The 27,937-nt window shown below is 43.8% G+C and overlaps 1 protein-coding gene across 1 annotated transcript in view; it reads right to left on the reverse strand.

Moving 5' to 3' along the window:
- Positions 1-27,937, reverse strand: part of LOC106613892 (cytosolic carboxypeptidase 6) — a 402,565-nt gene that overhangs the window by 121,777 nt on the left and 252,851 nt on the right. The window contains exon 6 of the mRNA XM_045687571.1: positions 22,066-22,105. Coding sequence (XP_045543527.1) covers positions 22,066-22,105 — 40 coding nt within the window. The remainder of the gene's footprint in view (positions 1-22,065; positions 22,106-27,937) is intronic.

Below are 27,937 nucleotides of genomic sequence, written 5' to 3' on the forward strand. Positions count from 1 at the left end.
TGATAAATCACACATTTGTCATCACAGAAGTTTAATCTTTATTTTGGTGTTTGTACATATGGAAATCATAGTTTGAAATACAATAAAAGTCAACTTCCTAAACTACTGGGGATATTCAAGAAAAATGGTTCCTAGTGAGCTGACTATAATATTTCAGCTTTTTTCCGGCTGTTTCTTTCCAGATACTTCCAGATAAAGACATGGCATTTCCACAAACCAATCATTATTGTAATCAATACTTTCACCTATTACTTTCATTCTGCCTCTGTAGGTCCCATTGAGTCCTCAACCCCCTGGGATGAAACCAAGAGAAGAGAAGAAGGGCCACAGAGATGATTATCTGGTCTGATCTCTGATTCTATTTGTCTGTGGGCGTACAAGTGTGTCTCAGTCAATGTGTTGCCTGGTGTACCTTTTCTTCACACTAGATGACAAAAGCCATCTGACAGAAAGGAAACTCTTTGTTATAGTAAAATAGTCAGGCTGTTACACAATGGAATGGATTTCTTCACTTGTACTTTAATAGAGAGTAGCATAGTCGATAAATGGCACTAACAATTTCGTTCTGCTTCGCCTGTCGTAATTGAAAAGTAACTGATGCAGAACTTGGATGCCTTTTCTACTCTGTTATTTAATTTCATTTTTTGATTCAGATCAGACATCAAGGCTCGGGGCATAGGTTGCTGTAATTTCACTTATGAGTTTCCTCTTGCTGAGGGTTCTGAGAGTTATTGTCCAGTGGAGATTTTTTCTGACGGAGAATGAGGACAGGTAACCAGTTGGCTATTTCAGTTGTTGTAGTAGAGGTTGATCTCCTATTTCAATGTGGTAGCTAGCTACTACCGCTGTAACCCCAGTGGGGATCTCTCTGGGCAGCTAAAATATTCTCTGTAGTGTACATGTGAGTGGGAAGCAGTACCAAAATAAAGTGCTAAGTAATACACTGATATACACTGAGTGTACAAAACATGACATAGACTGACCAGAACAATCCAGGTGAATGCTATGATCCCTTATTGATGTCACCTGTAAAATCCACTTCAATCAGTGAAGGGGAGGAGACAGGTTAAAGAAGGATTTTTAAGCCTTGAGATAATTGAGACATGGATTGTGTATGTGTGCCATTCAAACGGTGAATGGGCAAGACAAAATATTTAAGTGTCTTTAAACGGTGTATGGTTGTAGGTGCCAGGCATACTGGTTTGAGTGTCAAGAACTGCAAAGCTGCTGGGCTTTTCTGTGTGTATCAAGAATGGTACACCATCCAGCTAACTTGACACCACTGTGGGAATCATTGGGGTCAACCTGGACTATCATCCCTGTGGAACGCTTTCGACACCTTGTAGAGTCCATGCCCCAATAAATTGTGGCTGTTCAGAGGGCAAAAGGGGGTGCAACTCAATATTTGGAAGGTGTCCCTAATGTTTTGTGCACTCAGTGTAAATTGCTAACATTCATAGGAAAATGAGTTGTGTATCAGTTAAACGTCAATCATCCTGGGATAAGACAACGAGAAAAACAAAATTACTTTCTGAAACCCTGAAATAGAAAGACAAAGGACACTTGTACAGGGCTTCAATAAACTAGACCAGTGAGCATCACTGGTAGACAAGATTTCAGCAGCTTCTTGTCTCCAATGGAGGATTACTGTTAATCTAATCTACTGTCCAATGGCTAGGTCCTCAAGCCTGTGTCTGGCACAATAAAACAGCTCAATTCCAGGAGCTGTTGTTTTGAAGTGTCTCAGGCTTAAGACTGAACTTCCCCTGTCCTACCTCAAGCTACCTGACCCGCAGCATGTGCCTTAACGGATCTGCACACTAATTCTAAACACTGCACTCACTGTGGAATGAGAATAGATATACTTAAAACCATTAAAACTACAAAACAAAAGTAGGCTGCCATATGTAAAAATGACATTACACAAGAAACTGTGTAGACTGATGTTTCCCCACCCTTAAATACATAAAAGCAGCATGTTAAATACACCTTTATAGCACAGTTAGAAGGTAATACATTGAGGACAAAATCTATCCCCTCAGTGGTATTAACAGAGAAGTTGGGCCACATAAAGGTTGAATTTTCCTGAAGCTTTGGGAGCAGTTAACACTGTAAACTTTAGTCAGTGTAGAGTCAGACATCATGTCCTGCCAATTAGCTCCTCCATGCCTCTCTCATTTATCTTTATTGGTGATACATTACCCTGTATTAAAAAGAGACATGGGATAATAGCAATAATGATGATGATGGAATTAGACTGCTGAGACGGACGTCATCTCGTTGTGCCTGGAATTCAAAAGGGCTTCGCATATGTTCACAGCAGGTCTTTAGTCCCTTCATGCCTGTGTGTTGGATGGGGCTTTCAAGTGGACATGGGATTTTGGTAAAAATGCTGTGATGCTAGGGATGCATTAACATTAGAGCACAGCCAATCAAAACAAAGCACCTGTGCCAATATGTGCGATGGACAGACGCTAGCACAGGTGTGCCTGATGGCTGGCTGGGTTTGACGCCAGCAGGCTGGCATGCAGAACGCCACAGCCTTTGCCAGGCAAATGAGCATACAGCAGGGACAGCAGGATAATTTGGTGAACTAATCGAAATATGCGTTAAAGGGATACTTTGGGATTTTGGCAATGCATCCCTTCCCCAGGGTCAGATTAACTTGTGGATACCATTTTTATGTCTCTGTGTCCAGTATGAAGGAAGTTAGAGGTAGTTTTGTGAGCCAATGCATAACTAGCATTAGTGCAATGGCTGGGAGTCTATTGGTATCTAGTAGCATCTGACTCTGGGGAAGTAGATAAAGGGCCTAATCGCCAAAATCCCGAAGTATCAAATCAAATAAAATGTTATTTGTCACATGCTTTGTAAACAACAGGTGTAGACTAACAGTGAAATGCTTACATACGGGCCTTTCAAAACAATGAAGAAAGAAAACATTCTAGAAAAATAATAACACAAGGAATAAATACGCAATGAGTAATAATAACTTGGCACTATACACGGGATACCAGTGCCGAGACGATGTGCAGGGGTACGAGGTAATTGAGGTAGATATGTACATATAGGTAGGGATAAAGTGACTAGGCAACATGATGATAATAAACAGTAACAGCAGCGTATGTGATGAGTCAAACGTGATAGTGTCACGCCCTGACCATAGAGAGCCTTTAAATTCTCTATGTTGGTTAGGTCGGGGAGTGACTAGGGTGGGTAATCAAGGTTGCTTATTTCTATGTTGGCCTGGTACGGTCCCCAATCAGAGGCAGCTGTTTTTCGTTGTCGCTGATTGGGGATCATATTTAGGCAGCCATTTCCCCACTGTGTTTTGTTGGGATCTTGTTTATGTGTAGTTGCCTGTGAGCACTTCATTTGCATCACGTTTCGTTCTTTATTGTTTTTTTTTTGTCCCTTTCATTCAATAAACATGTGGAACCCATATCACGCTGCGCTTTGATTCGAATGTTATTACAACGATCGTGACAGAAGATCCCACCAAACCAGGACCAAGCAGCGTGCCCAGGAGGAGAAGGTATTTAAAAAATATATACACTGCTCAAAAAAATAAAGGGAACACTTAAACAACACAATGTAACTCCAAGTCAATCACACTTCTGTGAAATGAAACTGTCCACTTAGGAAGCAACACTGATTGACAATACATTTCACATGCTGTTGTGCAAATGGAATAGACAACAGGTGGAAATGATAGGCAATTAGCAAGACACCCCCAATAAAGGAGTGGTTCTGCAGGTGGTAACCACAGACCACTTCTCAGTTCCTATGCTTCCTGGCTGATGTTTTGGTCACTTTTGAATGCTGGCGGTGCTTTCACTCTAGTGGTAGCATGAGACGGAGTCTACAACCCACACAAGTGGCTCAGGTAGTGCAGCTCAACCAGGATGGCACATCAATGCGAGCTGTGGCAAGAAGGTTTGCTGTGTCTGTCAGCGTAGTGTCCAGAGCATGGAGGCGCTACCAGGAGACAGGCCAGTACATCAGGAGACGTGGAGGAGGCCGCAGGAGGGCAACAACCCAGCAGCAGGACCACTACCTCCGCCTTTGTGCAAGGAGGAGCAGGAGGAGCGCTGCCAGAGCCCTGCAAAATGACCTCCAGCAGGCCACAAATGTGCATGTGTCTGCTCAAACGGTCAGAAACAGACTCCATGAGGGTGGTATGAGGGCCCGACGTCCACAGGTAGAGGTTGTGCTTACAACCCAACACCGTGCAGGACGTTTGGCATTTGCCAGAGAACACCAAGATTGGCAAATTCGCCACTGGCGTCCTGTGCTCTTCACAGATGAAAGCAGGTTCACACTGAGCACATGTGACAGACGTGACAGAGTCTGGAGACGCCGTGGAGAACGTTCTGCTGCCTGCAACATCCTCCAGCATGACCGGTTTGGCGGTGGGTCAGTCATGGTGTGGGGTGGCATTTCTTTGGGGGGCCGCACAGCCCTCCATGTGCTCGCCAGAGGTAGCCTGACTGCCATTAGGTACCGAGATGAGATCCTCAGACCCCTTGTGAGACCATATGCTGGTGCGGTTTGCCCTGGGTTCCTCCTAATGCAAGACAATGCTAGACCTCATGTGGCTGGAGTGTGTCAGCAGTTCCTGCAAGAGGAAGGCATTGATGCTATGGACTGGCCCGCCCGTTCCTCAGACCTGAATCCAATTGAGCACATTTGGGACATCATGTCTCGCTCCATCCACCAACGCCACGTTGCACCACAGACTGTCCAGGAGTTGGCGGATGCTTTAGTCCAGGTCTGGGAGGAGATCCCTCAGGAGACCATCCACCACCTCATCAGGAGCATGTCCAGGCATTGTAGGGAGGTCATACAGGCACGTGGAGGCCACACACACTACTGAGCCTCATTTTGACTTGTTTTAAGGACATTACATCAAAGTTGGATCAGCCTGTAGTGTGGTTTTCCACTTTAATTTTGAGTGTGACTCCAAATCCAGACCTCCATGGGTTGATAAATTGGATTTCCATTGATTATTTTTGTGTGATTTTGTTGTCAGCACATTCAACTATGTAAAGAAAAAAGTATTTAATAAGATTATTTCATTCATTCAGATCTAGGATGTGTTATTTTAGTGTTCCCTTTATTTTTTTGAGCAGTGTATTTTTATTTTACCATTATTTTACCAGGGAAGTTGACTGAGAACACATTCTCATTTACAGCAACGACCTGGGGAATAGTTTCAGGGGATAGGAGGGGGATGAATGAGCCAATTGTAAGCTGGGGATGATTAGGTGGCCGTGATGGTATGAGGGCCAGATTGGGAATTTAGCCAGGACACCGGGGTTAACACCCCTACTCTTACGATAAGTGCAATGGGATCTTTAATGACCTCAGAGAGTCACGACACCCGTTTAACGTCCCATCCGAAAGACGGCACCCTATACAGGGCAGTGTCCCCAATCACAGCCCTGGGGCATTGGGATATGTTTTAGACCAGAGGAAAGAGTGCCTCCTACTGGCCCTCCAACACCACTTCCTGGGCTTGGGAGGAGATCAAGGAGGAGAAGACATCCTGGACATGGGAGGAAATCATGGAGGGACACGAAAGCCTTCCTTGGAAGCAGACACAAGGAGATAAGGGAGGTCAGCGACGACGCCGGTGTTCGCGGTCACAACGAAAGCCCAAAAAACACCCCTCAAAATTTTCCGGGGGGGGGGGCACACGGGGTGGTCGGTGGAGCCGAGGAGTGAACCAGAGCCAGTCTGGGAGAAGATGGAGAAATTGGAGGAGAGTGAAGAACGGAGAGAGTCGGAGACCGTCAGTGAGTTGATGGAGAAATTGGAGGAGAGAGAAAGGAGAGTTGTTGTGTTGGTGTATGATGCACGACATTCGCCCTAAGGAGCGTGTTATCAGTTTGATGCCACCTGACTCAGCTCTCTGTACTCGTCCTGAGGAGCGTGCTATCAGTCTGGTAAAATCTGTGTCGGCTCCACGCACCAGGTCTCCAGTACGCCTCCCCAGCCCTGTACGCCCTGTGCCAGCTCTCCGCACTCGCCTTGAGGAGTGTGTCATCTGTCCGGTACCATGTGTGCCGGCTCTACGCACCAGGTCTCCAGTGCGCCTCCACAGCCCAGTACGTCCTGTGCCAGCTCCCCGCACTCGCCGTGCTAAGTGTGTCATCGTTCCGGTACAATTTGTGCTGACTCTACGCACCAGGTCTCTAGTGCGCCTCCACAGCCCAGTACGTCCTGTGCCAGCTCCTCGCACTCGCCCTGAAGAGCGTGTCACCAGTCCGGTGCAACCTGTGCCGCTCCCACGCATCAGGCCTCCAGTGCGCCTCCTCAGTCCGGTACGTCTTGTGCCTGCTCCACGCACTCGTCCTGAAGTGCGTGTCACCAGTCCGGTGCCCCCTGCACCGGCTCCATGCACTAGGCCTCCAGTGCGCATTCACAGTCCAGAACTTCCGGCGACGGTCCCCAGTCCAGAGCTTCCGGCGACGGTCCCCAGTCCAGAGCTTCCGGCGAAGGTCCCCAGTCCAGAGCTTCCGGCGACGGTCCCCAGTCCAGAGCTTCCGGCGATGGTCCCCAGTCCGGCGATGGACCCCAGTTTTGTTGGGATCTTGTTTATGTGTAGTTGCCTGTGAGCACTACATTTGCTCCATGTTTCGTAGTTTTTTTATAGTTTTTTTGTGCGTTTCATTCAATAGACATGTGGAACCCATATCACGCTGCGCTTTGGTCCGAATGTTATTACGACGATCGTGACAGTTAGTGCAAAAAGGGTCAATGCAGATAGTTAATTGTTAACCAATAGCTAACTATTTAGCAGTCTTATGGCTTGGAGGTAGAAGTTGTTCAGGGTCCTGTTGGTTCCAGACATTGTGCATCAGTACCGCTTGCTGTGCGGTAGCAGAGAGAAGAGTCTATGACTTGGGTGGCTGGAGTCTTTGATCATTCTTAGGACCTTCCTGTGACACCACCTGGTAGAGAGGGCCTGGATGGCAGGGAGCTCGGCTCCAGTGATTTACTGGGCCGTACGCATTACCCTCTGTAGTGCCTTGTGGTCGGATGCCAAGCAGTTGCCATACCAAGCGGTGATGAAGCCAGTCAAGATGCTCTCAATGGTGCAGCTGTAGAACTTTTTGAGGATCTGAGGGCCCATGCCAAATCTTTTCAGCCTTCAGAGGGGGAAGAGGCGTTGTCGTGCTCTCTTCACGACTATATTGATGTGTGTGGACCATGATAGATCCTTAGTGATGTGGACACCGAGGAACTTCAAGCACTTGACCCGCTCCACTACAGCCCCGTCAATGTGAATGGGGAAGTGCTCGGCCCTCCATTTCCTGTAGTCAGCGATCAGCTCCTTTGTCTTTCTTGAGCTTGAGGGAGAGGTTGTTTTCCTGGCATCACACTGCCAGGTCTCTGACCTCCTACCTATAGGATGTCTTATAATTGTCGATAATCAGACCTACCACCTTCGTGTTGTTAGCAAACATAATGATGGTGTTGGAGTTGTGCAGTCATGGGTGAACAGGGAGTAAAGAAGGGGACTAAGCACACACCCGAGGGAACCTCATGTTGAGGGTCATCATGGCGGATGTGTTGTTGCCTACCCTAACCACCTGGATGCAGTTGCAGAGGGAGATGTTTAATCCTGGGGTCAGCTTAGTGATGAGCTTGGAGGGCACAATGGTGTTGAACGCTGAACAGCATCCTCGGGTAGGTGTTCCTGTTGTCCAGATGGGAAAGGGCAGTGTGGATTGCAATAGAGATTGCATCATCTGTGGATCTGTTGGGGCGGTACGCAAATTGGAGTGAGTCCAGGGTGTCTGGGTATATGGTGTTGATGTGAGCCATGACCAGCCTTTCAAAGCTTTTCATGGCTACAGATGTGAGTGCTACGGGGCGATAGTCATTTAGACAGGTTACGTTGGCGTTCTTGGGCACACAGACTATGGTGGTCTGCCTGACACATGTAAGTATTACAGACTGAGTCAGGGAGAGGTTGGAAATGTCAGAAGACATTGCCAGCTGGTCAGTGCAAGCTCTGAGTATGTGTCCTGGTAATCCATCTGGCCCTGCAGCCTTGTGAATGTTTACCTGTTTTAAGGTCTTACTCACATCGACTATGGAGAGCGTGATCACACAGTCATCCGAAACAGCTGGTGCTCTCATGCATGGTTCAGTGTTGCTAGCCTCGAAGCGAGCATAGAAGGTATTTAGCTTGTCTGGTAGGCTAGCGTCACTGGACAGATCGCAGCAGGGTTTCCCTTTGTAATCTGTGATAGTTTGCAAGACCTGCCACATCTGACGAGCATCAGAGCTGGTGTAGTAGGAATTGATCTTGGTCCTGTAATGACGCTTTACCCGTTTGATGGTTCGTCGGAGGGTGTAGCGGAATAGTGTCACGCTCCTTGAAAGCGTAGGCTCTAGGCTTTAGCTCAGTGTGGATATTGCCTGTAATGCATGGCTTCTGGTTGGGATATGTACGTACGGTCACTGTGGGGCCCACGACATCGATGCACTTATTAATGAACCCGGTGCCATTGGATGAATCCAGGAACATATTCCAGTCTGTGCTAGTGAAACAGTCCTGTAGTGTAGCATCCGATTCATGGGACCACTTCCGTATTGAGCGCATCACTGGTACTTCCTCTTTGAAGGAGGATAGAGTAATGGTCAGATTTGCCGAATGAAGGGCGAGGGAGAGCTTTGTATGTGTCTCTGTGTGTGGAGTAAAGGTGATCTAGAGGTTTTTTACCTTTAGTTGCACAGGTGAAATGCTGGTAGAATAGAGGTAAAACGGATTTCAGTTTTCCTGCATTAAAGTCACCGGCCACTAGGAGCGCCGCCTCTGGTTGAGCATTTTCTTCTTTGCTTATGGCCCTATACATCTTGTTGAGTGTGGTTATACGGCCAGCATCGGTTGGCGGTGGTACAGGTGAAGTTGGAAGTTTACATACACTTACGTTGGAGTCATTAAAACTCGTTTTTCAACCACTCCACAAATTTCTTGTTAAAAAACGATTGTTTTGGCAAGTCGGTTAGGACATCTGCTTTGTGCATGACACAAGTAATATTTCCAACAACTGTTTACGGACAGATTATTTCACTTATAATTCACTGTATCACAATTCCTGTGGGTCAGAAGTTTACATACACTAAGTTGACTGTGCCTTTAAACAGCTTGGAAAAATCCAGAAAATGATGTCATGGCTTTAGAAGCTTCTAATAGGCTAATTGGCATCATTTGAGTCGATTGGAGGTGTACCTGTGGATGTATTTCAAGGCCTACCTTCAAACTCAGTGCCTCCTTGCTTGACATCATGGGAAAATCAAAGGAAATCAGCCAAGACCTCAGATTTTTTTTTTTAGACCTCCACAAGTCTGGTTCATCATTGGGAGCATTTTTCAAATGCCTGAAGGTACCACATTCATCTCCACAAACAATAGTATGCAAGTATAAACACCATGGACCATGCAGCCGTCATACCGCTCAGGAAGGAGACACGTTCTGTCTCCTAGAGATTAACGTACTTTGGTGCGAAAAGTGCAAATCAATCCCAGAACAACAGCAAAGGCCCTTGTGAAGATGCTGGAGGAAACCGGTACAAAAGTACCTATATCCACAGTAAAACGAGTCCTATATCGACATAACCTGAAAGGCTGCTCAGCAAGGAAGAAGCCACCGACCACAAAAAAGCCAGACTACGGTTTGCAACTGCACATGGGGACAAAGATCGTACTTTTTGGAGAGATGTCCTCTGGTCTGATGAAACAAAAATAGAACTATTTGGCCATAATGACCATCGTTATGTTTGGAGGTAAAAGGGGGATGCTTGCAAGCCGAAGAACTCCATCCCAACCGTGAAGCACGGGGGTGGTAGCATCATGTTGTGGGGGTGCTTTGCTGCAGGAGGGACTGGTGCACTTCACAAAATAGATGGCATCATGAGGTAGGAAAATTATGTGGATATATTGAAGAAACATCTCAAGACATCAGTCAGGAAGTTAAAGCTTGGTCGCAAATGGGTCTTCCAAATGGCCAATGACCCCAAGCATACTTCCAAAGTTGTGGCAAAATGGCTTAAGGACAACAAAGTCAAGGTATTGGAATGGCCATCACAAAGCCCTGACCTCAATCCTATAGAACATTTGTGGGCAGAACTAAAAAAGCGTGTGTGAGCAAGGAGGCTCAGTTACACCAGCTCTGTCAGGAGGAATGGGCCAAAATTCACCAAGCTTATTGTGGGAAGCTTGTGGAAGGCTACCCGAAACGTTTGACCCAAGTTAAACAATTTAAAGGTAATAATACTAATTGAGTGTATGTAAACTTATGACCCGCTGGGAATGTGATGAAATAAATAAAAGCTGAAATAAATCATTCTCTTTACTATTATTTTGACATTTCACATTCTTAAAATAAAGTGATGATCCTAACTGTCCTAAGACAGGACATTTTTACTAGGATTAAATGTCAGGAATTGTGAAAAACTGAGTTTAAATGTATTTGGCTGAGGTGTATGTAAACGTCTGACTTCTACTGTAAATAGACAGCTATTTGTATTTATTATGGATCCCCATTAGCTGCTGCCTGGGGTCCTACAAAATAAAGGCAGTTATATACAATTTTAAAAACATTACAATACATGCATTACAGAATTCACAACACACTAAGTGTGTGCCCTCAGACCTATACTCCACTTCCACATATCTACACTGCAAAATCCATGTGTACGTGTGTGTATAGTGTGTATGTTATCATGTGTGTGTATGCATGTGTCTGTGCCTATGTTTGTGTTGCTTCACAGTCCTGTTCCATAAGGTGTATTTTTACCTGCTTTTTAAATCTGATTCTACTGCTTGCATCAGTTACTTGATGTGGAATAGAGCTCCATGTAGTTATTGCTCTATGTAGTACTGTGCGCCTCCCATAGTCTGTTCTGGACTTGGGGACTGTGAAGAGTTCTCTGGTGGCATGTCTTGTGGGGTATGCATGGGTGTCCGGTACATTCAGCTTGTGAACACGTCTTACAAAAACAAGTAATGATGAAGTCAATCTCTCTTCCACTTCGATCCATGAGAGATTTACATGCATGTCATTAATGTTAGCTCTCTGTGTACTTTTAAGGGCCAACCGTGCTGCCCTGTTCTGAGCCAACTGCAATTTTCCCAAGTCCCTCTTTGTGGCACCTGACCACACTACTGAACAGTAGTATAGGTGTGACAAAACTAGGGCCTGTAGAACCTGCCTTGTTGATAGCATTGTTAAGAAGGCAGAGCAGCGCTTTATTATGGACAAACTTCTCCCCATCTTAGCTACTATCAATATGTTCTGACCATGACAGTTTACAATCCAGGGTTACTCCAAGCAGTTTAGTCACCTCAACGTGCTCAATTTCCACATTATTCATTACGAGATGTAGTTGAGGTTTATTGTTTAGTGAATGATTTGTCCCAAATACAATGCTTTTAGTTTTGGAAATATAGGACTAACTTATTCCTTGCTACCCATTCCGAAACTAACTGCAGCTCTTTGTTAAGTGTTGCAGTCATTGCAGTCGCTGTAGTAGCTGACGTGTATACAGTAGTGTTAAGTCATCCACATACATAAACACACCTGCCTTACTCAAAGCCAGTTGCACGTCGTTAGTAAAGATTGAAAAATGCAAAGGGCCTAAACAGCTACCCTGGGGAATTCCTGATTCTACCTGGATTATGTTTGAGAGGCTTTCATTAAAGAACACCCTCTGGGTTCTGTTAGACAAGTAACTCTTTATCCACATTATAGCAGGGGGTGTAAAGCCATAACACATACGTTTTTCCAGCAGCAGACTATGATCGATAATGTCAAAAGCTGCACTGAAGTCTAACAAGACTGTACCACAACAATGTTATCATCAATTTCTCTCAGCCAATCATCAGTCAAGTGCGTAAGTGCTGTGCTTGTTGAGTGTCCTTCCCTATACACATGCTGAAATTCTGTTGTCAATTTGTTTACTGTGAAATAGCATTGTATCTGGTAAACACCATTTTTTCCAGAAGTTTACAAAGGGTTGGTAACAGGCTGATTGGTCAGCTATTTGAGCCAGTAAAGGGGGTTTTACTATTCTTGGGTAGCGGAATGATTTTAGCTTCCCTCCAGGCCTGAGGGCACCCACTTTCTAGAAGGCTTAAATTGAAGATGTGGCAAATAGGAGTGGCAATATCATCCACTGTTATCCTCAGTAATTTTCCATCCAGATTGTCAGACCCCGGTTGTTGATAAACAACAATATTTTTTTCACCTCTTCCACACTGACTTTACGGAATTCAAAAGTACAATTCTTGTCTTTCATAATTTGGTCAGATATACTTGGATGTGTAGTGTTGCTGGCATGTCATCCCTAAGTTTGCTTATCTTGCCAATGAAAAAGTCATTAAAGTAGTTGGCAACATCAGTGGGTTTTGTGATAAATGAGCCATCTGATTCAATGAATGATGGAGCCGAGTTGGCTATTTCCCTCAAAATGTCATTTAAGGTGCTACAAAGCTTTTTACTCTCATTCTTTATATCATATATCTTTGTTTCATAGTATAGTTTCTTTTTCTTTAGCTTAGTCACATGATTTCTTAATTTGCAGTACGTTTGCCAATCATTTGGGCTGCCAGACTTATTTGCCATACCTTTTGCCTCATCCCTCTCAACCATATAATTTTTCAATTCCTCATCAATCCAAGGGGATTTAACAGTTTTTACAGACATTTTCTTAATGGGTGTGTGCTTATTAGTAACTGGAATAAGCAATTTCATAAATGTGTCAAGTGCAGCATCTGGTTGCTCCTCATTACACATACCAGACCAGCAAATATTCCTTATATCATCAACATATGAATCACTACAAAACTTATTGTATGACCTCTTATACACTATATTAGGCCCAGCCTTCGGAACTTTGGTTTTCCTAGATATGGCTATTATATTGTGATCACTACATCCTTTGGATTTGGATACTGCTTTAAAGCAAACTTCTGCAGCATTAGTAAAGAAGTGATCAATACATGTTGAAGATGTCATTCCTGGGCTGTTTGTAAATACCCTGGTACTGTAGGTTGACTGACAACCTGAACCAGGTTGCAGGCACTGGTTACAGTTTGACGTTTTTTCTTGAGTGGGCAGCTTGATGAGAGCCAGTCAATATTTAAATCACCCCAAAAATATACATCTCTGTTGACATCACATACATTATCAAGCATTTCAGACATATTATCCAGATACTGACTGTTAGCACTTGGTGGTCTATAGCAGCTTCACACAAGAATGGGCTTTAGGTGAGGCTGATGAACCTGTAGCCATATTACTTCAACAGTATTTAACATTAGATCATCTCTAAATACATGTCATAACCATGTATTGCTACCACTGTATCAACGGTATTATATAAGTGAGTTTCAGAGATAGTCAGAATATGAATGTCATCTGTTACAAGCAAGTTATTGACTCCATGGACCTTGTTTCTCAGGCTGCATATGTTAATATGGGCTATTTTTAGTACTTTTCTGGGTTGCTTGATTGTTTTTAATGCTTTGCTGGGAAGTTATTCAGAAGTAGATTTGGCCATGTTATTTTTATTGGAGCTGATAGTGCAGGGTGAGCTGCACAAACTGGTCTTCCTTCTAGGGCACACCGCCTCAGTGCTAACAGTGTAACTCAGGTTCATAGGCTCATGATTACTGCATACAATAGCTGTAGGATTAACAGAGGTATTCAGGGCAATTAGGGGACATAAATTAAGTTACTTACATTGTGTCTGCCAATGCCCCTAGTATAATGTACATTTGATGCAGCATTATGACGACTCATTGTCACAATGGTAGGGATTAACTGAGCTCGTCTTGGGTCATTGATAAGTCATTGTCTTTACGCAGCCTTGAAATGCGTGGACAGAGTCCAGGAGTCAAGATGACTTGGATTAAAAATATAGTTGAAAATAAACAGTATGGTCTACAGCTTATCATGAGGTATTCTAACCTAGGCGAGCAGAACCTCAAGACTTCCTTAATATTTGAGATCGCGCACCAGTTGTTAACAAAGAGACACAGAAAACCAAAGTTCCGAAGGCTGGGCCTAATATAGTGTATCGTGTACATTTATGAAATTGCTTATTCCAGTTACTAATAAGCACACACCCGTTAAGAAAATGACTGTAAAAACTGTTAAATCCCCTTGGATTGATGAGGAATTGAAAATGGTTGAAAGGGAGGAGGCAAAAGTCTAGCAGCCCAACTGATTGGCAAACGTACTGCAAATTAAGAAATCATGTGACTAAACTACACCACCGGTCAAAAGTTTTAGAACACCTACTCATTCAAGGATTTTTCTTTATTTTTACAATTTTCTATATTGTAGAATAATAGTGAAGACATCAAAACTATGAAATAACACATATGGAATCATGTAGTTATCTTTAGCTCACTCAAACATAGTTCACCATTTTATTTCTTGTTTTATATGTAATGTTGGTGCTTTGGTGTGTTTTGACTCTAGGAAGAGTAGCTGCTGCCTTGGCAGGAGCTAATTGGGATCCCTAATAAATACAAATACACCACCTCCCCTGAGCTTCCCCGACGCCACCCTTCTGTCCTGCTGATGTATAGAAAACCAGCTATATTTACCTTAACCTTGTTCAGACACGACTCTGAGAAACATAGGATATTACAGTTCTTCAGATCATATTGAAATGACAGTCCAGTTTATTCTCCAGTGATTACACGTTCTCCAATAGAACAGAGGGTAGAGGCGATTAATCCACTCTCCAACATAGTCTTATCAGGTATCCCACACGCTGGCCTCTATAGTCAAGTCTTCTCCTTCGAGTGTCAGGGATTTGAGCCTGGTCTGGGATAATCAATAATTATGTCTTTCACCTCTGACTCATTGAAGTAGAAGTCTTCGTCCAAATCGGGGTTAGTGATAACTGTTTTGATGTCCAGAAGCTCTTTTCAGTCATAGGAAACGATGGCGGAAACATTATGTACAACAACAGTTACGATCAGTGCAAAAAAACACACAAAATAGCACAATTGGTCAGGAGCCTGTAAAACGGCCGCTATTCACACCAGCGCCATTAGCACCAAAAAATAACAAAAACAAAAGTATCCCTTTAAGATCACGAGTGTAAGGTAAACACTCACAGGAAATGAGGGTACGTGTGCTCCCTCTCCGGCCTCTAGGTCACCAGGCTGCTAGTTATGGCGCACACCTGTCGCCATCATTACGCGCATCTGCACATAATGACACTGACCTGGACTCCATCACCTCCTTGATTATCTGCCCTATATATGTCACTCCCTTTGGTTCCTTCCCCAGGCATCATTGTTTCTGTTTCATGTCTATGTGTTGTTCGTGTCTCTTGTTTTGTATTATGTTTTCATTTATTTATTAAAACGCTCACTCCCTGAACTTCCTTCCAGACTCACATCGTTACAGTATGGAAGTGAATCCAAGATGGATTTTTTAAAACTTTGGTGAGTCTATTGATCAAGGGACTATTTACATAACAATTATGTTTTTTACATTTTAAGTATGGTCTTAGTGTTCCTTTATTTTGCTTCTTAATTAGCACTTCATAAATAATTAATTGGCCATGAAAGTAGTCAGTTTCCAATTAAAAAAAGTGATAGCCCATGAAATGAACAGTGGCCCCCAATAGGCTGAGGGACATTAATTACTAGTGTGGGTTGCCCAAAGACAGACTTCAAAACTGACAGCAAGAGCACGAACAAACTTTGTCTAACTCCTTCATTAAATATTTTGAGAGGTATCATTGCTCCCCCTGCCTACAGTGTATTCTCACTGATACACCAGAGGACATTGATCTTTTCTTAAAAGAACAAATGACTGCCACAGAAATAGTGATCATATTTAAGCGCCAAACTATTCAGTTCATTAGGGCCACTCTTCCCCCTGGGTATTTTGTATTGATTGGTGAGGACAGTGGTGGAAAAAGTACCCAATTGTCATACTTGAGTAAAAGTAAAGATACTTTAACAGAAAATGACTCAAGTAAAAGTCACCCAGTAAAATACTACTTGAGTAAAAGTCTAAAAGTATTTGGTTTTAAATATACTTAGTTATACATCATTTCAAAGTGCTTATATTAAGCAAACCAGACAGCACAATGTTTTTTTATTTACGGATAGCCAGGGGCACACTAGAACACTCAGACATCATTTACAAATGAAGAATTTGTGTTTAATGAATCTGCCAGATCAGAGGCAGTAGGGATGCCCAGGGATGTTTTCTTGATAAGTGCGTGAATTGGGCCATTTTCCTGTCCTGCTAAGCATTCAAAATGTACTTTTGGGTGTCAGGGAAAATGTGTGGAGTAAAAAGTACATTATTTTCTTTAGGAATGTAGTGAAGTAAAAGTTGTCAAAAACATGCATAGTAAAGTACAGATACCCCCAAAAAACTACTTAAGTAGTACTTTAAAGTATTTTTACTTAAGTACTTTACACCACTGGGCGAGGGTCATGGGGCTATATTCTGCCCTCTCTCAATATGAATTCTCAAAGATGTATGGACGTATAGACTATAAAGACACCACAGTTACTTAGCTAAAACTTGTTGGCAATTTGTTGCATATATCATGAATATTTCAAATATTTTCACTGAGGTAAACATGTCGATATGACAAACAATGGACAGCAAATGTCTAATAAAAGTAAGTTATTCTAGTTTATTTAATCCATCTGAACGGGAAAACAAAATATGATTTTTCACAGTATATTTTTCCATGTCCACAAACTGTCAGCCTACTAAACACATAGGCCTAGCTGTTAGGGAGGCTTTGGTCCTAGGGAATAGGGTTTAATGCTTATCCCTACAGCCCCTGGAGCTGCCACAAATGGAGGCAGCAAGTGACACATTGAAGGTGTTGGTATGACAGCAGCTTGCCTGTGGGATTGCACCAGAGGCCAGTGTCGTTCGTGTGTGATGTTTGACAGATAATAGCAGATAAACCCATGCCCAAACAGAAGTTAGCCCGCTGAGGGACAGGCGGCATATGAGGAGGAACTGTGCCTTTAGCCATTCAGCAGGATCCTGAAGCCAAATATACAAGTCAAGGACACTCAGGGTCATCTCACAAACACCTTCTCAGCATCAGTTTATATGCCTGTAACTGGAGCTTGAAATTGATTTTGAGCTTATGAGATATGATAGCTGAGTGATTGAATTAATGTCCAAAGAGCTAAGTCATGTTTTTGGTTCTTGCTGTTTTATTTTTTGAGAAATACCTCATACAATGCAATTCGTTTGTGTACAACATAGAGGGGGATCTATGTTCTTGGAATTGAAAATGAATACACACACGCTATTTCAAATGGAAAACTCACATTTGTTTAACGGCTTGGTCAATTTTCAATCAGAGTAATAACACATTTTTGCGGCACACTGTTTTGTTCCCTGCTTCGTTTCAATGAGCAAAAGCAGAGAAACAAAAGGTCCATAATGAAACACATCCAACGCAAAGAGACATTACATTTCACAACAGATATTTCTCAGTAAAGAAGGGCCCCTTCAAAATGAGCAAACGGAGCAAGATTCCCTTTTGATGGTGACAAGCATCTCCTTTCACATCCAGATAATGGAGGCAAGTTAATATGACACAGTGAAAACACAGCTCATCTTGGGCTGTTAGAACATGTAAATGTCAGAGGGGAAAGGGAACATGGAGACATGATCTGATAACCAGGTGCTACACGGCGCAGCAGACACAGCCTGACAGCTAGCTGCTCCTTATTGAGCCAACACACGACGCCACTGCTAAGTAAGAGACTGAGAAAAGGCTAATGAAGTGACCCTGCAAACAAGCCTGCCTAGTCGACAGGTAACCATATCAACCATATTAGCCCAGCAGCTGTGAAAGAGAGCCTGAGCAGGTCGCAGAGCAGAGACTGCTGCTGTTCAATGGGTGCTATGGTTGTTGCACAACTCCACACAACCACACCAGCCCCCACCAACTCAATCCACACAGGACAGACACCACGGAATCAACCTCTATTATACACTCCCTTACTGGAGATACAAAAGGCACCCAGGAACAAAAATCCAATCTATTTTTTTCTATAAGGATTTGCTACACAGCAGTGCTCAGCAACAGTGGTGGCTCTGGTGACAAAGAAATAATCACAGCTGTCTTCCCTGTTGGAGCAAAGATGGTGTTAAAATGTTGTTTACGTTTTCCAACATCTTCTTTCTTCAAATAAGACAGAGGGAGTTACCCGGAAAGCAATGTTATGAATTGTCATTTAGTGTCCTTTGAGTTTTAGCTTTGTTGTTCACATGCCAAACACGAAAACCGTGGCTGATTATGTGAAGAGTGTGAAATTGTGGTATTTGCAAGGCAAGGAATATTTGCTCTAGGCATTAGTAGTCAAAAATATTGAGTGTAAGAAAGAGACATGATTTTAAATAATGGTTTAATGATGCATATTTTCTAAATATCTTTCCCTACTGTGGACCTCACTCGTCTTAGCCTGCTGAATTATCACACTCATTCTCAATTCATTAGCAGGCTCTTGCTTATTTAGCCACGCTTCTGAGAGGGCTTCGAAAAAATCTACTGGAAAATAGTCAATATAAGGCAGCCAGAGAAGAGAGAGCCCCCTCCACTGCTCAGCCGTCTCTTTGTTGTGTTGTATTCTTTCCTTCATTAAAACGATAGCAAAGTCCCCTATAATGAATTTCAGGGAGATAAAATATGCAAATTCACAGAGAAAGGATATAATTAGGGCAATAATAGAAAGTGTTGTTTTCACAGCTGCTCATTTATGCAAAGCCCTGATAGTGTTTTATAAATAATGTCCCTCTCTATCTCAGCAAGGCGCTAAGTCCCTGCGTTCCATTAAAGACACATCTCTCCGCTCCAGCCCAGCTCCAGCTCCAGCCCAGCTCCAGCTCCAGCCCAGCTCCAGCTCCAGAGCCCAGGTATTGAGAGCAGGCCTGTGCAGCTGTCCCGCTGCCAAGCTGGCTGAAGCCCTAGAGTCCCATCCACACACAGAGCAGAGGCCTGTCCTGGGGAGCCTAGCCGGTAGCCAGCCACTGGGCCTCTCACCAGTGGATATCACACTAGCAGACTCGGACTGAAAGCTATACAGCCTCTCAGAAGTCTGGCATGATACAATGTGATGCCACTAGGAAAAATAAATGCACAAATGGGCTCTTTCAGTTTCAGCTTTTCACAAGGAATGAATAGCTTTCTGTATAGGCCTACATCTAGTCTACTCCAGACTCCAGTTCTCTAACTTGGAGTGGCATGTGTTAAACAGAGATAAAAAGTGACATACTGTTGCTTATCTGTAAATGAAAACTGAGGGACAATACAACATTGTGCAAAACATACTGACTGTCACATCATGCATAAGAGGTGTGAGGGAACCTGTCAAGATTTCTCCCCACAACAGCCCACCTATCCTCGGGCTAATTTGTTTATGAGGCCTTTGTTCTGAGGCATGTGTGGTAATTGTGAGATTGAGATAAATGAAGAGGAACTGAAAGGTATTGAGTGACCGAGAGAGAAGGAAAGATAGATAGAAAGAGCGAGCGTTGAGAGGGGCCCTCTATAGATGTTGTGATTGTGGATGGCTAGATTGCAAGCAAGAATGACAAACTGCTATGTGGGGAATCGTAAGTGGCTCAGTTCAGCTTGTCCTTGACACCATGTCTTGTTTTGAGGTGTTTTGACTGATTTCATGTCAATGCTAATAATTATTGCTAAAACTCTCTAGCTAGCTAACCAACAACTGTAAAGATATATTTGAGAGGATACAAGTTCTCATTGTGCAAATGTATTTATGTTTTCAATAAACATTGGAGACCAAACATACTGTAGCTTACATGTTGTCAACAATCTAAGCCAACCTTATCTGTTTTGCCCCATGGTTGCGATAATTATTTTTGTTGCTTAACAGCCAACCTGTGTATAGTAATATCAGGGCCCTGAGAGAGTGGAGTCCCACAGCCCTAGAGAGACTGAAGACTGAGACTGAAGAGAAACGACCATACCATTAGAGGACATCTGAAGGTTTCCTATTATCTGCTCCGAGGCCTCGCACATCTATCCAAATCTCATGAATGTGATTGACCTTTTTCCCCCTGTAATGCACAGAGCATATGAAGGGGAAAAGGGACTTAACACAGCCAAGCTAAGTTAATTTAGTTCAACACACTATTGTAGGGAGTCCAGATATATGAAAAGGTCATTGAGATCAATAGATTGACAATATGTTCTCAAAAAACTGTGACCACCCAAAGCCTATTCTCCCAGCATTTGTGTGAATAAAGGTTTCTGGGTACAGTATGTGTATTTTGGTCAGAGAGTGTAGATACTGCAGGTGTTTAGTTTAGCACCTTTCCTCTCTTCCTGGGCACACCGCTGTGTGTGTGTTAGTGTACCATTGTGGTGAAAACAATGGCTAGGGCTAATCATTATTTAGTTGTGGCAGGTCTGGAAAGGTCAGCAGTCTGAAATGTCAGACTTCAATAGACCCAGATGCACATCGCTCCGCTCAAGTGTCCAATTAAAGACGGAATACCGAGGTTGTGGGGGAAGCACACTTCAGACAGAGGGGCTAATGAGGGCCCCTGGACGGAGGCTGGGGCCAGCATGGCTGATGCTGATCCATGGAGCATCCTGGAGCCCTCCCCTCTCACATACACCATCACCCACTGAGCTGCATGGGCCCTGTGAACCACTGAGGGTCTCTCCTCCTCTGACCCTCCCTCAGACCCCCACACCCACGGCCATGGTCCTACTTGATCTTATTAGTGTCCTCACACCTCCAGCACCGTCAGCAGCCCCGCTGCCCGACTGCACGTACTGTAAGAGAAAGAGGAGAGTGGAGAGATATCTTGGAGAGAGGATAGAAAGGGAGGGATTGAAAAGATAGGAGAGAAAAGATAGGGAGAGAAGAAGAGATCGAGTCTCCTTTAATCTTGGGGCAGAAAGGGAGAGAGTGTCCTCTTGTTGTTGGCTCCGTATCAGCCTCATTCATCTAAAAGCACAGGCTGTTTTCCATACAACGGGCATAATAACCTTACCACAGACTGCAAGGGCCCAGTGAAGAGTCACAGGTGGGGGGGAAGTGAGCAGTGCTTTTTTTCTATTTGACTCCTTATTGTTCTCCCACTGTGAATTGTAATAAGCACAGTGCAGGTCCATACAATATGTCTGCAAGGAGTACAGTACAGCAGTCTTGCCTGTATACGCAGCCAAAATAAAATAAAAACCAGGAAACTAACCAGACTGGCCAATGCATTGAGCAGAAAAATTGTCACTTAAAAAAGACAAAGACCCTGATATGACATATAATGCTCTGCATGTCTGATTGTCCTTTTCAGAGTTGTCAAGGTCAGAGATAGTCTTTCCTGGGCATGGGGAACAGATGCCAAATAAATCTGTGAAATTAGCAGGCTCCACGTGCCTCCCTCACATAAGCATTATTTTAATCAAAGCATATTAGACCATCCAGATCATTTAGACATAATAGGCACTGTATCATTTCTGGCGTACCCATCTGTTTCCTCTCGCCATCTCTGCAATTTGCTCCATCACCCAGCTGCTTTTACAAGACATTGGGTTCGCCTTCCGCAGCAAAGACTCTTTAGAGCAGCACCAGTCCAACTGGGGTGCTCCAGATCACAACACATCGCAGCTCCGCTGAGCAGCAGACACATGCTGTTTCATGATACCATATAATATGAAAATAATAGACAAGAGTTATTCCCATTAAATCCAATGAAATGAAAATAAACATAATAGATATGTTGATGTCTTCATTCACATTGCTATATCATCGTGCAGACGTTTTGAACAAAGCAATGACACCAGGGTGTCTGGTAACTGATCCTGTAGTGCCCCATTATCCAGGGAACCTTTATCTTTTAACGTGTACTCTGTGCTTGTAGTCACTATCAACTCTGCAAACAGAAGTTGTTTTCTGTCCACAGTTTTTTTCTGTCTAATGTCAACACTCACTCACTCACTCTCTCTCTCACACACACCCCATCAGCATCAGTAGAGTTAGGAAACACTGGGCACTCACCAGGGCTGGTGATGGTTAGGAGGTCAAGACGTCGCTGTTGCTGTAAGGAAAAGAGAAGAGAAGCAAGATCAGAAGGTCTTAGGGCGGAAATGGGTTGGTCAAGTCGAAATCTCTCCAAAACAAATAAAATGCCAAATTAGAGTATACGTAACATGTATGCTACATTATATTATGGGCATACGCATATAGCAAGTAACATCTGTTTGTGACTGGACACAAACAGCCATTTACTGTTTATCTCAGTCGTAAAATTGGTCGGCATCAGTTTATTATTTTTGCACAAGGCAATAGTTTGTCTGATCCATTTCCAACATTCGTTCTCTGTGTTGTCTCTATTGCAGCCAGGGGAATGTGCCTTGCCTGTCCGCTCGGCCTGTGTGATGGAGTGTTTATGAGAGTGTGCCCAATTTTACACTTCATGTCTCTAGTTTGGAGAGGGGGGCCAGAAGAGGTGCTAGCTCACCCCCCTCTTTAACCCTCTGCCAAGGCTGCAGGCTCCTGAGTGCTGCATTAATCAACACCTTCTCCCTCTCTTACACTGTGTGTCACTGAGGAACCAGATCATGCACCACAGGCTAGGGAGGTGTGTGTGTGTGTGTGTGTGTGTGTGTGTGTGTGTGTGTGTGTGTGTGTGTGTGTGTGTGTGTGTGTGTGTGTGTGTGTGTGTGTGTGTGTGTGTGTGTGTGTGTGTGTGTGTTCACGCGATGCTACATATTTTTTGTCATTCCGTTGATTGGATGCTGATGATAGGTTCACCTGCTGGACCACAGACTGTGATCAATGCAAATGTAATCAGAGGATGAAGCCAACTCCTTAGCATCTTAATGTAAAAACACACATATGTATCCCTCCAAAGCCAACAGTGCTTCAGGTCCACTCTCACCATATGGACAACAGTCAGAACCTCTCAGATGCACTAAACACATTTCAGATGAATGCATAGTGAGTGTTGTGGAGTATAGAGAGAGGCAGGAAGTGGTAGTCGAGGCAGCAGAGGTCACTGTGACAGCATGAGAGCAACCAGCCCCAGTAAGACACCTGTGTAGGCTGTTGACTCACCACTTATTTGATATGGAGCCACTGCACTAATCAATATCAAAACAGAAAGATGTATCTAGACCTCACTGTTGCTACATATACATATTGTAACACAGAGAATGCTATCTTAGCTTACATTACATGAGACATATCATGAACTCAAAGCAATTTTGAGGATTTAAAAATTATGTTATGTCATTTGAGAGGAAAATGTATATACCGCAGTGGACAAATTATTAAATCAAAATTCCAGCATGATCTTTTTTGTCCATTGATTGATTTCTGTAATAAAGTCATTTTGAAATGATTCTATCCTAATTCATAAATTACCTCGCTCTGATTTTGTTTGAATAACCAACAGGCTGATGTTCATGCAGAACTCCTATTTAGAACTTTGTATCGCCCTCTACTGGCAGTCTGTTACTCTGCAAGTGAAAGTGGGGAGGAAGTAAAACAATCATTCCTCTTGTCAAGACACACTCTCTTTGGGAAAGTAAGGCTGGCTGTGTGATCAAAATCACTGGAGTATGTCCATGTTATTAAAATCAGTCCCTTGAAAACATTCAACACGGCATATTCAGACCGATTACCTCTAAGTACAAAACTATGCTCAGTACAGATACAGCATTCAGAGAATATTGTGTACATGAAGACATTTCCCTTGTAACTAATTCACAAAAATCCATCAAAATGTCACATGACAATTCATTCTGGTGTTGCCTGAATACTCAGTTCAGTGAAATAAAGAGAGTAGAAACCATATTCATACAGGTGTGAAAACCCATTCACAACAGCTCTCAGTAAAATAATATTGATCTGCCATATACTGTACGTCACTGTAACGAGCCAGTCCATATCACAGGGTTACTGTGTGCCACTGGCCAGCCTGGAGAGGAACTGAGGAGGATTTGCCAAACTGTGTTTCAGCCTGGCCCAATCCTGTACCCTGACGCTGCTTATCCTGAGATAATTAATCTACAGTGAATTAGAGTATTATAGCACACTAACACTGCTCGCATCACTCTCTCATTGTCACTCCTTACATGGATAAGGTGCTTAGTGTTTCCCAGGAAGAGAGAGAGGGAGAGAGAGAGAAAGAGAGAGAGAGAGAGAGAGCGAAGAATCACATTAGGAAAGGCAATCCTGGGCAGAAAATAGGATTGTATTAATCTTTATCAAACGCAGCCAAGAGCTGTGGAATCACAGCACCCAATACACCCTCTGCCAGCACAGCCACCACGCGGAGTCCGTGTCCAGTGCTCCAACGCTGTCACAGGGCTTAACCAAGGCCTGATATAGAATGATACTGTGTCAGAGTGTGTGTGTGCATGTGTACATCAAGTTGACAGTGCTGATCATTTCCAGTGGCCCAGCCAGAGTCTAAGATTAATGGGTGGAACAGGTTAAATGGCTGTGAGGCTGGGAACAGACTGTAGGTTGCCAATACACCTACCCAGCTGTCATGGTAACACCTAAACCCCCAATGTTCCTACTAAAGGTACCAGTGTCACATCATAGCAAACAAACACAAGATCCTGTTTAAAGGACTTAGAGGTTGGGTTTTTATTTATATTTTAGTAATTTAACAAACATTCTTATCTAAAGTGACTTAAGTACCTTGTTCAAGGGCACATCGACAGATTTTTCACCTAGTCGGCTCGGGGATTCGAACCAGCGCCCTTTCAGTTACTGGCCCAAAACTCTCAAATGCTCCAGTAAATTAGGAGTGTCATGATTGATCTTACTTCCTTGCAACTTCTGTAAGCTCTGGCTCTTGCCTTGCAGTTAGAGTGTGGGCCAGTAACCGAAAGGTTGCTGGTTCGACTACCTGAGCCGACAAGGTGAAAAATCTGTCCATCTGCCCTTGTGCAAGGTACTTGACCCTAATTTGTTCCAGGGGCGCTGTACTACTATGGCTGACCCTGTAAAACAACACATTTCACTGCACCTATTCAGTGTATGTGACAATAAAACATATACAGGTAACTGCCAAAATAAAGGAAGCACCAAAATAAAGTGTCTTAATCGGGCATTGGGCCGCCACGAACCAGAACAGCTTCAATCCACCTTGGCATAGATTCTACAAGTGTCTGGAACTCTACTGGAGGAATGCGTCATTCTTCCAGGAGAAATTCCATCATTTGGTGTTAGTTGATGCTGGTGGAAAACGCTGTCTCAGGTGCCGTGTGGATGGGGGCATTGTCATCGTAGCCAAAATAATGATCTGCACAGCATTTTATACATGACCCTAAGCATGATGGGATGTTAATTGCTTAATTAACTCAGGAGGCACACCTGTGTATACTTTGTTTCCCTCATTTACTTAGTGCTTCCATTACTGGCAGTTACCTTTATATATATAAATAAAGTATATGTGTCCCGTGTGTGGTCCCGTGTGGCTCAGTTGGTAGAGCATGGTGTTTGCAACACCAGGGTTGTGGGTTCGATTCCCATGGGGGACCAGTATGGAGAAAAGAAATGTATGCATTCACTACTGTAAGTCGCTCTGGATAAGAGCGTCTGCTAAATGACGTAAATGTATATATATATACTACCGTTCAAAAGTTTGGGGTCACTTAGCAATGTCCTTGTTTTTGAAAGAAAAGCACATTTTTTGTCCATTAAAGTAACATCAAATTGATCAGAAATACAGTGTAGACATTGTTCATGTTGTAAATTACTATTGTAGCTGGAAACGGCAGATTTCTTATGAAATATCTACATAAGCGCACAGAGGCCCATTATCAGCAACCATCACTCCTGTGATGTCAACAGTGAAGAGGTGACTCCGGGATGCTGGCCTTCAAGGTAGAGTTGCAAAGAAAAAGCCATATCCCAGACTGGCCAATAAAAATAAGAGATTAATATGGGCAAAAGAACACAGACACCTGACAGAGGAACTCTGCCTAGAAGGCCAGCATCCCGGAGTCGCCTCTTCACTGTTGACGTTGGGACTGATGTTTTGTGGAAACTATTTAAAATAACACATCCTAGATCTGAATGAATGAAATATTCTTATTAAATACTTTTTTCTTTACATAGTTGAATGTGCTGACAACAAAATCACACAAAAATAATCAATGGAAATCCAATTTATCAACCCATGGAGGTCTGGATTTGGAGTCACACTCAAAATTAAAGTGGAAAACCACACTACAGGCTGATCCAACTTTGATGTAATGTCCTTAAAACAAGTCAAAATGAGGCTCAGTAGTGTGTGTGGCCTCCACGTGCCTGTATGACCTCCCTACAACGCCTGGGCATGCTCCTGATGAGGTGGCGGATGGTCTCCTGAGGGATCTCCTCCCAGACCTGGACTAAAGCATCCGCCAACTCCTGGACAGTCTGTGGTGCAACGTGGCGTTGGTGGATGGAGCGAGACATGATGTCCCAGATGTGCTCAATTGGATTCAGGTCTGGGGAACGGGCGGGCAAGTCCATAGCATCAATGCCTTCCTCTTGCAGGAACTGCTGACACACTCCAGTCACATGAGGTCTAGCATTGTCTTGCATTAGGAGGAACCCAGGGCCAACCGCACCAGCATATGGTTTCACAAGGGGTCTGAGGATCTCATCTCGGTTCCTAATGGCAGTCAGGCTACCTCTGGCGAGCACATGGAGGGCTGTGTGGCCCCCCAAAGAAATGCCACCCCACACCATGACTGACCCACCGCCAAACCGGTCATGCTGGAGGATGTTGCAGGCAGCAGAACGTTCTCCACGGCGTCTCCAGACTCTGTCACGTCTGTCACATGTGCTCAGTGTGAACCTGCTTCATCTGTGAAGAGCACAGGGCGCCAGTGGCGAATTTGCCAATCTTGGTGTTCTCTGGCAAATGCCAAACGTCCTGCACGGTGTTGGGCTGTAAGCACAACCCCCACCTGTGGACGTCGGGCTCACATACCACCCTCATGGAGTCTGTTTCTCACCGTTTGAGAAGACACATGCACATTTGTGGCCTGCTGGAGGTCATTTTGCAGGGCTCTGGCAGTGCTCCTCCTGCTCCTCCTTGCACAAAGGCGGAGGTAGCGGTCCTTCTGCTGGGTTGTTGCCCTCCTACGGCCTCCTCCACGTCTCCTGATGTACTGGCCTGTCTCCTGGTAGCGCCTCCATGCTCTGGACACTACGCTGACAGACACAGCAAACCTTCTTGCCACAGCTCGAATTGATGTGACATCCTGGATGAGCTGCACTACCTGAGCCACTTGTGTGGGTTGTAGACTCCGTCTCATGCTACCACTAGAGTGAAAGCCCCGCCAGCATTCAAAAGTGACCAAAACATCAGCCAGGAAGCATAGGAACTGAGAAGTGGTCTGTGGTTACCACCTGCAGAACCACTCCTTTATTGGGGGTGTCTTGCTAATTGCCTATAATTTCCACCTGTTGTCTATTCCATTTGCACATCAGCATGTGAAATGTATTGTCAATCAGTGTTGCTTCCTAAGTGGACAGTTTGATTTCACAGAAGTGTGATTGACTTGGAGTTACATTGTGTTGTTTAAGTGTTCCCTTTATTTTTTTGAGCAGTGTATATATATATATATATATATGTATATACAATTGAAGTCGGAAGTTTACATACACTTTAGGTTGGAGTCATTAAAACTCATATTTCAACCCCTCCACAAATTTCTTGTTAACAAACTATAGTTTTGGCAAGTCGGTTAGGACATATACTTTGTGCAAGACACAAGTAATTTTTGTTATTGGTGTCCTTTAGTAATGGTTTCTTTTCAGCAATTTGACCATGAAGGCCTGATTCACGCTATCTCGTCTGAAGAGTTGACGTTGAAATGTGTCTATTGCTTGAACTCTGTGAAGCATTTATTTGGGC

The sequence above is a fragment of the Salmo salar genome, chromosome ssa10, assembly GCF_905237065.1.
Source record: "Salmo salar chromosome ssa10, Ssal_v3.1, whole genome shotgun sequence".
NCBI classification, from domain to species: Eukaryota; Metazoa; Chordata; class Actinopteri; order Salmoniformes; family Salmonidae; genus Salmo; species Salmo salar.